This window comes from Camelus ferus, chromosome 6 (genome assembly GCF_009834535.1).
Source record: "Camelus ferus isolate YT-003-E chromosome 6, BCGSAC_Cfer_1.0, whole genome shotgun sequence".
NCBI classification, from domain to species: domain Eukaryota; kingdom Metazoa; phylum Chordata; class Mammalia; order Artiodactyla; family Camelidae; genus Camelus; species Camelus ferus.
This window is the reverse complement of record NC_045701.1, coordinates 7,628,692-7,644,935: the sequence shown is the minus strand read 5'-3', so window position 1 is coordinate 7,644,935 and position 16,244 is coordinate 7,628,692. Positions and strand designations below refer to the sequence as shown.

General features: G+C 43.4%; 1 protein-coding gene across 6 annotated transcripts in view; it reads right to left on the bottom strand.

Annotated features, from left to right (window-relative positions):
- RORA (RAR related orphan receptor A) overlaps window positions 1-16,244 on the bottom strand; it is a 696,960-nt gene that overhangs the window by 59,842 nt on the left and 620,874 nt on the right. The window contains exon 1 of one of the 6 annotated variants that reach the window (XM_032481055.1): window positions 2,466-2,487. The exons of the other annotated variants lie outside the window; for them this stretch is intronic. Within the exon in view, the coding sequence (XP_032336946.1) occupies window positions 2,466-2,472 (7 nt within the window). The 5' untranslated portion in view covers window positions 2,473-2,487. Of the gene's footprint in view, window positions 1-2,465; window positions 2,488-16,244 lie in introns of those variants that run through there. 6 annotated transcript variants of the gene reach the window in all.

Sequence of the window (16,244 nt, the reverse complement as noted above, 5' to 3'; positions counted from 1 at the left end):
TAAATATTTTCTGTCCTCATTCAAGAAGTTTGACTCTTCCTACCAATGAGGAATATATTTGAAAGGAGAAAAAAAAATACAATATTTTTGGCACTAAAAAAAAGAAAGATCAGCTAATGCTTACGGATGCTCCAAGAAAGACAAGGCTGTTGAGAATATGGCAGCTCTTTAATAACCAAGGCACCATTTAAAAATAGCTAGAATTAATTACGGAGCTAATGACCCATTGAAAGGCTTATTTAAATACCAAAGCCGGCATTGAACAATCATGGAAAATATGGTTTAAAAGGGTTTGAGAGAGCAGAAACCAGGAACAGCGATTGAAACAATCAACACATTATATCCCAGAACACTAGCTACTTTGGTGAGAAACATTCGGGATGCGAACATCTCAGGGGAGTTCTCAGACTGGGTAAGAGAAGCCACTAGGATCAAGAAGAGAAAGACAAGAAGATGACATGCACAGTCACCTGCTTAGCAAAGAAAGGGATCTATTCAGCATTTACCCCGAGAGGACAGTCCTTCCCAAACAGCTTGCCTCCATCACCGCCCCCACCCTCTACTTTGCTGACATCCCTACCCACCTTTAATGTGCCACAGGACAAAATGAAAATCTCCAGAGAGGGAAACAATTTTAATGTGTCTCTGTGGCTACTTTAGAGCTGCATTACCTCCGCCAGCTTCCTGTGTCTCCGTCCTCTGTGTCTCGCATCCACACCATCATAAGCCAAAGAGATGGTGATAACCTTCTTCGGGGTGCCCTACTTGCCAGCAAAAGTGATACCACTGCACTTCTCAGCATCTCTCTGTACCAAAATGGCCTTTCTGCACGTCAGTATCCCGGGAGCAGGCTGGGTGGCCAGAGCTGGCAGAGTTTCATTACTTCATTCATGCCCATTTATTAAATGCATTACTCTTACCCTTATTTACTACAGCCCAGCCGTCCTTGGAGTTGGCTTGCTAACTTAAAAGTGCAGCGGATTCAAAAGCTTCCAAAGCCCTTGAGATTTCAAGGTGGAGATGTGGGGATGGGAGTGAGCCACTCTTGACGTATATTGGTTTCAAGGAGCAAATATAAATTTTAGTATAAATTGCTGCTCACAATATCGCTTTTAAACTAGCAATTACTTATACTGTACCACTCGAGGAACCCTGTAATTATTCCGAAAGCACTTGCCAACGTCTGCCCTGTTTCATAATTGCCAACACAGCCTTGTTCAAAAGAATTAGTGGCTATGTTTAAATTCTGTTTGGTGTTAGGTTACTGCTTGAAACAAGAAGTGATTGCACGATGTTGGGATATTCAAGCAGAATGGGGCCAGTAAAGGAAAAAGAAATTGTGTTGCATATTCACAGGTGCGAAGAGAGGGGTGGTGATGATTGGCTGGATACTCACATTGCTTGACGTTTGTTTCTGCTTCTTTTCTAAGAAATACTGTCATCTGTTGAGCAAAATGACTTTAAGGAAACTTTAAAAAAAGTGTTTCAAGTGGTAGTTATTTGAAAGAAGAACGATAACCCACTTCTTCATCTGCCCCTGTTCCACCTGCCCAGAAAACATTTTTCCACTTCTGGCCTTTACGTTAAGTGAATCTGGGTGGTGACTGTGGAACCACAGCTTACACATCTCGAAACACCCATCTGGGGAGGTCACTTGACTTCACTGACCTATTTTCTGCCATTTCTTTCTGTTCCACAAGTCTCCCCCACTGGAAAGGGGGGGGGGTGTCCCTGTACGTTCCAAAGAAGCATAGACAACAGAGGGATTTCGTATTATCTGTAATGAAAGCTGTTAGAGCATCTGGTAACTCGGGTGAATGTTTGGGGAAAGAATGGGATCCCTCGTGGGTGTGTCTCGCCTTTATTTCATGCTCTCTCTTCTTTAGACCCATCTGAGTGTGGATGGGGTGGCAGGTGCCCTGAGTTCCCTATCCATCCCTGTATGAAATCGATCCTCCAAACTGAAGGTGCTGTGGAGAGCTTCATGGAGAGGAACATGGAGGAAAACTTCTGAATTTTAACCATTTGTTTTCGCCTCTTCCCATGCCCCTTCTCTTTCATGAGCACATCACACAAAGATAAAGAACTAAAGCGGACTTCAAAAAACAAGTTTTGCGTTACTTATCTAAGTATTTCAGGGAAATGTTTTTCCTGCTCTGAGGATCCAGGCCGTCGTCTTAGATCTGTCTACTCTATAGGTGAAGACGTTGCCACTGACTACCGCCCACTACACTTCTGAGGAGGCGGGGTGGGTGATAGTGGCTGTGGGTCACGAGCCAAATCAGCATCCACGAACCCACTGGCCACTGATGAGGTCCTCGGTGCCTGGAAGTTCATGGTTTCCCTTCTCTACCTCTCATTTTCGGCTCTACTGGAAACTCCACATTTGATTCAAACCTCACTTCCTCCTACAAGCCTTCTAAAATGAAGAAACCTCGCAAATTACAATGGCTATTTACCCCCACCATTCATGGATCCAGTCTGAACTTCCTTATCTTCCTTTTGTGAATACATTGCCTCCCCATCTTTCCTCTAGGAACATTTGTATGTCCACCCTAGTTCAGTGACAAATGACAAGGAAGAGATTTATTGGAGCGTATATTTCTGCATTATCTCCAGAGGTGTGAACATCCCCAAATGCTCGAACAGCAGTTTTAAGTACCCCATAAATACCCTTTTAATCGCCAACTCCGACTCTCCGATTTAATCCCACTGTCACTGGATATCTTTTTCTCCTTTTGTTCTAAAGAAATTCCTCCTCCTTCTCCTTGCTGGCAGGAATAATTTTCTGCTTCCTATATTCCTTCTGTCCAGTACTCTCTGATTCTGTGAAGGCTGAACTTCAAGTTGCCAGGAAAGAATCTGTGTTATTCCTCTATAGTTCATACATAAAATTAACTTCGCTTTCTTAAGTAAGATCTAAATTGCACACACCTGTCATGGTTCACCGGGAACTAGAGCGTGGGGCTTTTTGGCCCTAGAAGAGGATGTGTAAGATGTGGTTTGGCCTTCATTTGGAATCAGCAAAAATCACAGGGGTCGTGGTTACATGACAGGAAGGGCCAGGGTAGTGAACGCCAGTGTTTGGCGAAGTTACTTTGTACTATTATGTAACGAAGCACAAGCTCAGCCTGGCTTGAGTTTAAATCACCAGAGGCAACTGTTACAAACTCTGGGAGGGGAGGATAAACAGGAAATTCTGTCCTTGGTCCTCCAGTTGGCCAAGCCCACCATGCACCGGGAGCATGTTCCCCTGGGCTGCAAGAGAAACATCTTGCAAATTGGAAACAAACAGAAGTCATTTTCTAGACAGTTCTCTCAAAGAATTCAAGGAAGTAAATTCCCCTGACTTCAGAAACCTTTGTGCCCAGTGTGCGTTTTAGAGCATCCCCAGAGCAAGCAGCAGTCTCAGCTGATGAGAGCCTTACTAAGTAACTTGGGATAGATCGATCTTCTAATAGCTGGAGTTTTATCTAAACAAGCACATCAAAACAAAGCAGGTAGTTATTGTAAATCCCTTCTCACGGAATATTTCTAAAATCATGACAAATTTCTCCCCTTCTTAGACTATTTGGAGCATCATTTACTCTTTCCTGATGATGAAGTATCCTTACAAAATTTATTGAAGGGGGAAGGAAGGGATAAACTGGGAGTTCGAGACTTGCAGATACTAATGACTATGTATAAAATAGATAAACAACAAGTTTATACTGTGTAGCACAGGGAACTATATTCAATATCTTGCAGTAACTTACGGTTAAAAGGAACATGAAAACGAATATATGTATGTTCCTATGTGACTGAAGCACTGTGCTGTACACCAGAAATTGACACAACATTGTAAACTGGCTACACTTCAATAAAAATATATTAAAACTTATCGGAAATGTATCGAAGCAGCACAAAATTACTTTATATGCTGTAATACTCCCAAGGCCTTCTCATTTTGCCCCAAAGCTAAATGCCCTAGTCTCCTGTTCTTTTGTACAGATTTCCCCCCTTTATCAGTCCTTCCCCTTCCATCTGTAGCCGTATCTACATATCATGAGGTTCTCCTTCTACTTACAATTATATTTCATTTAGAATTAGCTGTGTGCTTGGAACCTAACCAGATAACCAGACTTGTCAGAGGATCTGTATAAAAGCCAATTACAGTTAGGATGTATTGGGTCTACAGGGGTTTCCTCTGAGTCAAGTGCATGAGCTGTCTGTCGTGCTTGAACTTTGGGACTCTGTTTTGGCAACCCAACAGCCTGTTTGCTTACTTCCTAAGTCCTCAGATGGTTCCTGATAGAAGAGGTTGCAAGAGGACAGATTTATCATGGGTGAGGTACTGCAGTAGCAGGAAGACAACAAAAGGCACTGTAAGACCACATTCCTCAAGTGACCCAGAAAGTGTGTTTAGAGAGCACGCAGTCACCTTTCTGTTGTTTGCATCATGGCTTGACAATTACCGAAAGCACATTCAGTTTGAGAAAGTTTCTGAACCTCATCTCGATGTCTTCAAGTAGATAGGTTTCAAGGAATAGCAAATTGATTTAATATAACTTCAGCAAGACAAATTTTATGCTCCAAAAAAAATTCTAAGCCAAATACGTATACTTGATAAATTCTGCCTACTGTCTTTTTTTCTTTGTTATAAACAGCCAGAAGGTACTATAGTTGGTTGACCTTTCTTAAGGGATTAACTGAAGTTATAACAAGAAGTCTGTGAACAATCTGAATTTGTGGTTTTAGCTCATTTTGGACCACAGCACCCCATCGTGTGTAGTTCATATCTGGCAAAGTGAGAAGTTTATCCGAGCAAGTCTTTACTTTGTTTCCTATGAGACTGTATTAAATTCAGATCTCTCCAGAGAATCTGACTTGCTGTTTAAAGAGATTTAGGTTGAAAGTGATTATATGGCCACAAAATGCAATCTGGCTGTATAGTAAAATGTACATCACTTAAAAAAAATACTGAGGAACAAGAGTCCTTTTTAAATTTTTTTTTCTTTTTTCTTTTTTTCCTGTTTTATTTTTGTTTTCAAGAGTGCTTTCTGAAATAGCCAAAATCCTGTGACATAACCAGGGTCAACTTGCCCCAGTCACACCCTTATTTCATTAACATGGGAACTGAGCTGCCATTCCATTTTTTTTTTTTAATGGTTATGCTTAATAACTGTATTCAAGTAGTTAACTTCCATCTAATGTGGCTGCTCTAGCAATTTGTTAATTTGCCCTTCGCATCAGCTGCTAACATTTAACTGGAATTTTAGGCTAAATTCTTTTTCCTATTTAAAAATTACACAGGCTTATTGAACGAATTTAGAAAATACAGGAAAGTATAAAAAAAAAGTATTCACAGATTTCACTCCTGGAGACAAGGTTTTAAATACGTATGTGTCTTTACACACACATCTTCATATACACATATTTTGGTGGTGATGTTTTAAATACAAGTGCTTCTATACAGGGCAAGTTTTAATTTGTATTTTTTGATATTAGAAAATGCAAATATTTATAAGTAATTGAGACATAATTGTGATTGTGATAAGGAAATAATGAAGAAAAATTTAAACTCTTTAACTTTGAAACGAAAGGAAGAATTTCACCCAGTGTTGTAGATTCAGGAAGACTTGAGGAAGATTGTTTAACCACAAGATTGCTCCCAAGTTTTTGGACCCCTTTCCATAATGTAATAGATCCCAAATTGTAAAATACCAATGCATTTCCAAAGGGGTCAAGAAAAACAAAAGGAAAATCAATGTCAATCTAAAACTATGTCTGTATAAGTTGAAATTCTCTCAAAGTGAACACAGAGTCAGCCTCCCAGAGCAAAACTAAAATGAGGCGAATATTCAGATATTCAGACAAAAATCCCTGTTACTAAAACAAATCACAAAACTTGCTTAGCACCTACTCTGTACAGAATTCTGACTATGCAAATACCAGCTGTGCTGGACAACTTTCCATCCCTTTGTGCTTCTTTATCTAACTGGATAGATCTGCCGTTTCCACGTGGGGTTCCACTTCTTGTTGTCTGGCTGAAGTGTGCGTTTATTCCAGCGGAGAGAGGATATTAAACAGGCTTTGATCTCGAAGGTATCTCACGTCACATCAAAATGAAGTCTACCCTGTGCATTTGGGGAAGACTCACGGGACTTTAGTCCTTGTGTATATTTTCATCTATTGGGGCGCTGAAGAACACTCAGGGTTCCTGGTCTGCCACTTACATAAACAGAGCTCAGGAAAACTTCCTGGAGCCTCGAGGATCTTCCCCCTCACCTCACCTCATGATGTCCTAATGAGACAGCACAGTGCTTAGGGCGGAGGGGGCCCTCAGTAAACGGTAGCTCTTATTGTAAACCCAGAGTCTGTTAGGAAACGGCTCCGCAGAGGTTCAAACCGTGGCTTTTCCTGTGTGGCGACATCACAGACATTGTTTGTCAGGACACAGGTTTCAGGTCACTCTGAGCTGTCACCGGGAACTTTGTTCCAACACAGCAAGTACACACACTGGTCACCACGGCGTATATAGTGACAGAAGGGCGATCACGGCCCTCAGCATTGGATGCAGTGCCCTCATGGCATCCTGTGCTCCTGGGTCCAGCCTTCACTGTGTCCCCTCACGCGTCCTTCCACAGCCCTTCTATCTGAAGCGTGCCTGGCACTACTCACTTCCTCCCACTAGCTTGTGAATTCTACGTCCAGACAATGAACACGCGCTGACAATCATGACACCGCATGACTGTGGAGACAGGGCTGAGAGGCTCTGGGATGGGGCACCTAAATTCCAGTCCCAGTTCACAGCACCGTGTGGCCTGGTGCAAGTCACTCTGACCTCTCCCATCCTCGGCTCCCTCCATCTGTAAAAGGGGAATAATGGCTCCCACTTAGGGAGCTGTCAGAAAGGAAATGTGACCATGCACGTTGACGGCTTAGCCCGGGGCCTGGCAGACAGAAAAGTAATTCCACAAAGGACAGCTTGTGCTGTTACTGTTGCTGACTGTGACTGAACATCGTGCTCCTTCACGTCAGGCCCGCCAACTGGGACCTTCTTTGGGAGCTGCTTTTTAACTCGCAGGGATGAGAATTTGGACAGAAGCATGCACACTCGCTCGTCTGATTACTTTTACTTCCACTTATGAGAGAGCTGGTTCCGGTTAGGGGTACAGCTGAGGCTGCAAAAAACTGTTTTCCTGTGTTGGAAGTCTCCTGGGCTGTCATAAATCTGATCTTTTGGTCTCATTAGGACAATCCGCTAACCATGAGAGACGGGGGCCCATGGGAGCAAGTCATCTTCGACTTGTTGACCTTTCGACAGATATATTGTTCAAATATATCTGGGGGGATGGGGAATCAGAGAGAATTCTAGATTAAAAACTATTTTCTCAAGGTAAAACAAGATTATGCTAAGAAAATTACATGAGAGCATCTAAACACTGATGTTTAAATTGCTCAATCCCCTCCTAAGACCCAAGTTAAAACCCTGTAACCAGTGCAATGATAGTATCATGATACATTTTGCTTCACTCTTTGGGGCTTTTCAATTCAATGCCACAACCAACCGCTTACAAACTGCGACAGACAAGCAGTGACCTCGCTGTGAGCTCGGTGAGTATTATCTATTGTGTCCCACCAGTATCTCAGCAAAAAGACCGAGTGTTCCTGAACCCTCAGGCTCTTTGAAGAAGGACATTGTCTTCTTTTCATGTGGGCTGACTTCAAGGGACAATAGAGGTTTACCAGAGGACAACACAATCAGACTTAGATAACGCTGATGTATTCCCAAGAGTTCTTCCATGAAGGTAAATTCCACAGATAAGACATTGTCTTTTTAATGTATTTATTTTATTTTTTTTTTATTTTTTTTTATTTTTAAAGGAGCTGTTTCTTGTAACCAGAAACTCAAGAACTGTAGCTGTTCAAACAGGATTGGTTTCAGACGGTGGTAGAGGTGGCAAAAATAATTCTGCAAATGTGACTCACAGTGTGTATGTTGTATGTCATCTATTTTTCTGTATTCATTAGTAGAGGCATTTGGAATACCTCACTGTTGAATAATGAGATAAATCTCATTTGTCCAATCTTCCCATTTGTATCACATTTATATATATATAGCCTTGAGCCTAAACCTATGTTATTCAGTAAATGACTCTTTTCTCCTTTGCAATGGATTTTCTCCAAATGGATCTGTTTTGTGTTAAAATTCATGATAAAGGTAGTCTTTTAATGAGATAGGCAGCAGACGATAGCAACTTCTGAAAGCACAACCAAATGGGGGTAACTTAATTTTTAGCTGTATTGCTTACACAGAACCAAGATTATAATCAAACTCATTTTGGCTCCAATACATATATCTATCATCCCAGTTTTTTGTTTGTTTGTTTGTTTTTGTTTTTGTTTTTTCACAAAACCTAGCTAATTATGATGGGACCTGAATTGAGAAAGTCAACCCATCCTCTTGAACAACCACTCAAAACACTTAAGGAGAAGAAATTGTCCTTGAACTCAGGCCAAGTATTTGATGGATTTATAAATTTCACTTGCCTCTTGGCTGGAAAACAGAAGGTAATTCTGATATAAGTTTCTTGCCCACCTACCCCCTTGATGTTGGTAAATTGTTAAGTAAGTAAGCATTCGGGTGGTATAATGCAAAGTTAATAACAGAGGTCTATAATTAACATACACTCTTATGTGCTCTCTAAAAACAGGGTACCAAGGAAAGTCTTCTTATTAGGCAATGTGATCAAGAATTAATTGGTTAATGTGTATATAGCCCAACTATATATAAATAAACTGTATGATTATTATAATTATGGAGAGTACAGTTCAAAATCCACTTCAAGTTCAAAGAATAGTAATTTACACATCTAAGTACAGACGCAAATATTTAACTGTGTAAAAATACTTATTTTAATGCCACTCCAAACGTTTAATAAGTATTACCTGTCTCTGAAGTTTCACCTTTTTCCCTCTTAATAAAAGGTCTTAGACGATGCAAAAAAAGGTTCATTAATTTCCTTACCGCCATTAATCATATCATTTTAATGTTATTTTAGTTTTGGGGGTAACTTTGGTCACATGAAGGGAAGTGAGAAAGTTTGGTGTTACGTACAGAAAATGCCATATTAATCACAGCGCATCCTGGTGGATGATACATGAGAAGGTGATTCAAATTTACTGAAAGCTAAGTTTACGTGCAGGAGAGAGCAATAAATAAAGTTGGGTTCCTAGCCTCCAGGTCTTATATGTATAACTTGAGGTGGGAAGGTGATCAGATGAACACAAGGTAAGATGTAAAGACCATCATAACACAATACCCCATGCCAGATTTTTTGGAGGGGATTCAGGAAGATCATTCATTTGTCATCTGACCTGGGCCATGAATAGTGAATATCACAGCTCAATAGGCAGCGAAAGGTGAGATGGGCTTGAGGGAAAGCCAGGCTGAGGTCCAGGCAGAAGCTTGCACGGTGTGTACAAAGGAAGGGCGGAGAGGCGCGAAGGGATGGAAAGTAAGTAGCTGGGTTGGTGAGACCTCATCCTTTTTTTTCTTTTTTTTCTTTTCCTCTCTCCGTTTTTTCAGCTGAGGTAGAGTTGATTTGCAATGTTGTATGTGTTTCTGGTGTACAGCATAGCGATTCAGTTACTGGTAAAACCTAATCTGAAAGGGTCTTGAATAATCTGCTAAACAATCTGGACTGACTTTCTAAGTCACTGGAAGTTTTTGACCCCAGGGCTAGGGGAGCCTATTCAGACCCACGTACCAGACGAGATTTTGTCTCACCTGCCCCATATTCACAGCCCAAAGCTTACGGGTTTTCAGATTTGTTCCTAACAGTTAATAACCAGGGAATTTCACATCAAAGTTCAGATTTCCAGATTTTCCTGGAAAAAAAAAAATCAAAAGACCTGGTAATGGTGGACCAGTTATTCTAAGTGGTGACAGTTGGTCAGAACCAAGGGAGGTGGCTCGCTCCAGATGGCGTGCGTGTTGTCCAGGGGCCCAGGTGCCTCCTCTACCGGCCACGCTCAATCACCTGCCCACGGGCACCAAGCATTTGGGTTTGTGCCTTCTCTTTTAAAGAGATGTCCTCTTTCAACAGCCAGTGTCTTTCTACCACTGCAAACAGCAGAAATTAACTTAAATGAGTTAGTTCACATGGATCATCTTTGCCTCCCTTTGCTAGAACTTTACCCCCTTTTTAGGTCCCCTCATGCAATGAGGTTTTCCATTTACACTTTTATTTAAGAGGGAAGATAAGCACTTTTAAATGAAATGAACTCGGGTTGAAAAGGCAGCTGTCATGCGTGAGGGGTGCACGATGAACTTGAGGTAAAGAACATGATGCGTGGCAGGATTTCTCAATCTAAGCACTACTGACATTCAGGGCTGGGTAATTATTTATCTTGGGAAGCTGGACATTGTAGACTGCTTGGCAACATCCCTGGCCTCTACCCACTGGATGCTCCAGACATTGACAAATGTTCCTGGGGGTCAAAACCGCTCCCAGTTGAGAAGGGCTGCTCCATGGGGAGGAAGGTCTCCAGGAAAGAAAGCTCTGGGTAGGAGAGTGGTGCTCTGTTGGAAAGCAGGCTGGAGCCTTGTGGCTGGGGCCCTTCTGCTCCTGTGCACCTTTCCAGCTGGCCAAAGCTTGCCCCAGCCTTGGGGAGGTGGGAACAGCCAGGCAGTCGCTCCAGAGGCCTCTCTTACCTGCGGGAACCTTCAGGCACCTCCAGGAGGCGACGCAGCACTGAAGGCTCCCGCCTCTCTGCTCTCTACTACTGCTGTAATTGAAGGAAAGAGGATGGGAAACTGTGATTTACTCCCAAGACCCAAACCTCCGCGTAGGCACACCCTGGCCAAGTATGGTGTCAGATGCCCCTGAGGACAAATGAAGCCTCTTCCCCTCAACAAGGCAGTGGCGAGGTCCACCCTGGGTGTCACTGGGCACTGCAGGGGTTGCTGCTGCCGACACCTGGGGGAGGCCAGGTCCAGATCTCAGGATACATCAGACCACGTCCAGGGCCTCCCTGGCCTCCAACTCTAAGACCTCTGACACAGAGCTCACCGACCTCAGAGCTTCCTTCCTTCTTTCTTGTCATATGTTTATCTTGAATCTATGCATTATTTTAAAAAAGTATTTTATATATTTATTATCACATTATTTAATTATTATTTTTTTTTGGCAGGAGGAGGGAGGAAGTAATTAGGTTTATTTATTTTTAGAGGAGGTACTGGGGATTGAACCCAGGACCTCATGCATGCTAAGCATGTGCTCTGCCTCTTGAGCTATACCCTCCCCTATGCATCACTGTTTATTAGCAACCCGTCAGTGTGATTTGGTACACTTTCCTAACATCAGTAAAAAGATGAGCTTCTTTTGCAGGGGAAGAGTGGGTAACTGTTGAATGACAAAGCCAAGAAGCAGGTAAAAGCTGACAGAGAGTTTTGGTATTTTTCATATGAATTTCAGGTTGGATTGGTTTTGAACTAAGAAAAAAATATCAAGATTATGGCATTTCCTGGAGCGCAAACTAGATAGGCTGACGATATGACTTGCAAAATCACATTTTTTGTGGTTAGTGCTTTTCACACTTTTTTCTTCTGGCATATAGAATCTAATCACTTTTCCCTGGTGAGAGGTGTTCTATAGAGAAAATTCGGCTGGATTAATCAATGAAGGCAGCTTGTTTGGTTTTCACCCCTTCTCAAAAGACACCAAGGCTCCTTTTTTCTTTTCTTCTTTCTTTTTCTTTCTTTTTCCTTTCCTTTTTCTTTTCCTTCCCTTCCTTTCTTTTTCTTTCTTTCTTTTTTTCTGTCCTTTTTTTTTTTTTTCAAAATTCAAGTCTTCTGATGTTTAGCAAATACGGAGTAGAGGCTTTACAATAAATCGAGGTGGGGCATTGGGTAAAAGTGAGAACAGGACAACAGGAAAGAGAAATGACATCTGGTCTTCACTTTCAGTAAGTAATGAGTAAATAAAATAGCCATCACCTCCCAAAACAGAGATCGTGTTTATAGTAGCGAAAGTGCAGAAGGGATGTGCCGGCTTGACCAGGGGAGGAGGAACAACACAGGGGTAAAAGGGGGACAAGGACAAGGAGGGTTTTGAGTAAGTTAAACCTGCTGGTGACAAAGAACGGACAGAGAGCAGGGCCGGGCAGCTGAAGCATCCTTTTATTCACAAGTCAATGGAAGCTATTCAAGCCAATATGGTTTGATTTAGCAGATATTAACTGCAGCTAAAGTGATGCAAATACGTCAGCGAATGGAGAGTAAGATAAACAGGAGAAACCCACACTGGCTAGAACAGGAGAAGAGAACAGAGACTGACATTTAAAGACCAGATGAAAAGGATAGGAAAAATGAGAGAAAAGTAAGGCTATGTGAGCATGACATCCTTAGACAGAAGGGAGGTGAAGGGACAGATCTGTGATCCCCCCCCCACCCCCTCCCTGCTTACGAGACTCTGAGCAAAGAGACAGGAGAACTGAGCACGGACCACAGGTCACACAAACACAGCACAAGAGCTCAGTAAATACTTGTGGAGTAACTGAATATGCATAAAAAGTTCTCTTCTTCTGGATATGATGACAACTTACTATACAATACCGAATTTAACAAGTTTTTGCCCTTTGGAGGTGCTAAAATCCATGGACAGCTTTGATAATGATTTTAAAACAGCTATCTATTTAGAGAAATTTCTTTGCGCCTCATCTTGTACCCCTGATGCCGGTCCTGTCATAGATTCAATTAGGGGGTCACGCTACAGTGGTTGGAGCCCTGGACCGAGAGGCAGGAGACCACGCTTCCAAAATTGGCTTTGCTGTGAAGTGCATGATACTGGGTCAGTCACTTAACCTTTCCAAGTTCCTGTTTCCCCTGGAGTAACAGGAGTGGCCCAGGCTAGATAATGTTCAAGACCCTCTTAGGATCCTACGCGTGCAGTGAAGTTCATTACCATGTTAATCACGTTGTCTTCCCTGTTTCTATCTTGCCTCCTAAGTCCAGAGTTCAATGGCAGATAAGAGTCCTTCTTTCCACTGTCTCCTCATTTTGTCTGCCAGTGGCTTGTCAACAGTACTTTCTAGAATCAATTCTGGAAATGTTTACCCATCTGCATTATCTGAGGGTTGTTATTTACTGTTCCCTCTGTTTTTTTTTCCCTTGGGGAGGAATTTCAATGTGTCTCTCGTAGGGAGACCACAGCAAACAACAAGGATACATTTTCACAATACTCAGCATGAAGGGACACCGTGCCGTTGGCTTCTCTGATACAGTCTGAATTCATTGTGATGGTATATTTGAAGTGGTTTCCTGTGTTTTTCTGCGTTTTCAAAGACTAAATTCAAGCCCAGGTCTTTTCTGTGCAGTTACTCTTAGCTGGAATTAATTTTTATCCCTTCTCTATGAAGATACAAATAATTATGCAATTAGACTTTTTTTTTTTTTTGTGGCCATCAGACCGTCTGATAAAAATGTATGGCCCAGTTACTAATGAGTTAAGCAGACCTAACACAACACTTACAGCACTTTTTGATATAACAGTCCCTGTAAACTGTCCCGGCAGCACTCAGATGAAACACACGCAGTGACAAAAATTGTGGCAGAGGAGTAAGGAGACTTTGACTCTAGTCCTTAACCTGTCACTAGCTTATCCTGGGCAGGGCATTTCATCTCCCAGCGACCTGCCATGTATAGTAAACAGACTGGACCAGATGACTTCTGAAGTCGCTGTATGTCGCATGTTCTGTAAAATGCCCAACCAGCTAAGGGACTGCTGTTTTCAGCTATGTCACCTTCCACAATCAAAATTCTGCTCCCAGCTGGGCAGTTCTCAACATTCACTGATCAGAACACCACACCAACACATAAACTGACCTCACCGCTCTCCTTGTTAAAACATAATATTCCATGTAAAAGAGGGCAGAGTGAGAGGGTGATTTATCTAAGCAGAGTAGTGCCCTAACTTAACCACACCAGGGCATTCTGCAGAGGTCACCAACCCCAGCAGTCCAAGATGGGGAGGGGGAGGCCCAACCTCCAAGCTCAGTGCGTGAGATTCCACAGGTCTGCCGAACACACACTAGGTACACCCTCCTCTGTTCCTCAATATCTGTCATCAGAACTTGGGGGGGCCTTAAAATGACATAGCCTAAGGTTGAGTAGCCTTACATGTAAAAGGCAGGTCAGCACAAAGTGGGTACAAAGGGGATTCATTGGTTGGGGAAGATGCCGTCCTGCCCTGCACAACGGCCCATGCAGGGCAAGGAGGGGAGAATGACTAAGAAATTCACATGGCAGCGGGAAGAACCCCACGAGAAGCCAATCACAAAACAAGCGTGATGTCTCATTGCAGAGTCAACCACACCTTTCCCAAACCCTTGGATAATCTGAGCATATCCAACCACCAGACACACAGGGAGTGTAACTCAAAGGGCTTAATAAGCTCTATTGTTCTGCCTTTATCAAGGGTGGTCAGACAAAAAAAGTGGCATTTAAGTTATGTTTTAAAAAAATCCCACTATTTAAAAAAATCTATAAATAATATCAATAATAGAACTACACTATGGGGGGAGGGTGTAGCTCAGTGGTAGAGCACATGCTTAGCATGCACGAGGTCCTGGGTTCAATCCCCAGTACCTTCATTAAAAAGAATTAAGATAAATAAACCTTCCCCCTCATAACAAGAACAAACTACATTATGCAGCACTCAGCGATGGGCCAGGCATCTTCAGTGCGTTATCTCATTTAGTCCTCAAAACAATCCACTGAGAACGAAGTCATTATTATTCTTGGCAGACGAGAGCTGGGAGAGGTCAGCAACCGGTCCTATGAGAAGGGAGTTAAACCACCTCTATTCTGGATAAATCTGCCAAGTGCCAATCTTCAATCCACGAAGGAGAAGCAACCCGAGAGGCAGCTGGCAGTGACACATACTCGTTCACAGTGTGGGCCTCCGTCCTGACCAACACGTATTCCATGACCAAGCGCATCTTTAAATAAACGCGTGCTGCACGTCCAACTCAAACAACGCTCCTCCCTGCCGTCGTTACCCTGGCTGCGGCACGAGCCGCACCGGGAGGGGGTTTTTATTTTAACAAGCTTGAGTAGGTGCACGAGTGTGGGCTGAGCTTTCTGCTCGCTAGTCAATACTTGAAAGCTGGCTCCAACCTTTAATTTAAGCATTCGCTTGTAGCACCAACAGCGATACAGGGTTTCTAGTATCAAAGACGCGCTCCTCCATCCTTTCATGGCCCTGCTTCTGTAAGCAGCGTGATTGAACTGCGGCACGGCGGAAGCTTGTTTTCCCTCCTCCCGGCGGCGCCGGCCCAAACACGACTGCCCCATTCATCTGAGCGACATCGTAATGAAGTGCCTGCATCAACTTATAACAAGCAAAGTGCAAAAATCCATGGAAGGAGTCTTGTGCCGGGCGCCTTTCATGTATCTCGCAACAGCACACGAGAGGCAAAGTGTCCGCACGGAAACCCAAATCATACCCTGGAAGGGTATTTTGCTACATCCAAAAGGCTCCCCCCGACACCCAATTCCCTGAAATGATTAAGGGAAAGGAAGATCCTGAGAACATCTGCTTGTTCCTAATGATCCCACGTGCTTTAAAAATGTTTGGCAACCTCCCTCGTGGCTTCTCATCACCTCCGGTATAAAGAACAACTCCCTTAGAACGACAGCCGGGGCCTTTCATGGTCTGAACCCCAGCAGCCCCCTCGAGCTGCCGCATCTCCTGCAGCCACACTGAACTACCTGCCACCCCTAAACTCGCCTCCCTCCCTGTCTAGGCTTTGAGACTTTTCACAAGCTCCACCCTTTGCTGGGAATACCTTCCTTGCTTCAAAGCTCAGCTAAGCCTTTGCCTCCTCCAGAAAGCGGTCCCTAACCCCTCTGTCTGCACACTCCTCCTGTGTGCTCCCCGCATGGCCTCCGTCACTCCAATCCGGCACTGACACTGTGTCATGATTTTATTTCCACCTCGGGTCCCACTGGCCTGGGAGCTTGCTACGTCTTCCCTCCTCTCTGCTTCTAGCACGTTGTACAGTACCTGCCACTCAGTAAATATCTGTTCATATTTTTGCCTACCTCACACTCCACCGCTGGGGTCTGAAGGAGCCTCCCCACCCCAGTTTGCACCCAGTCTCAGAGTCTGGAACAACGTCTCTCTAGGGGACTCCCCTGGTGCCGTGACTGTGGGCAGGCTTCCCCACCTCTGAGCGGGGTGAGAGGCTTGCAGGAG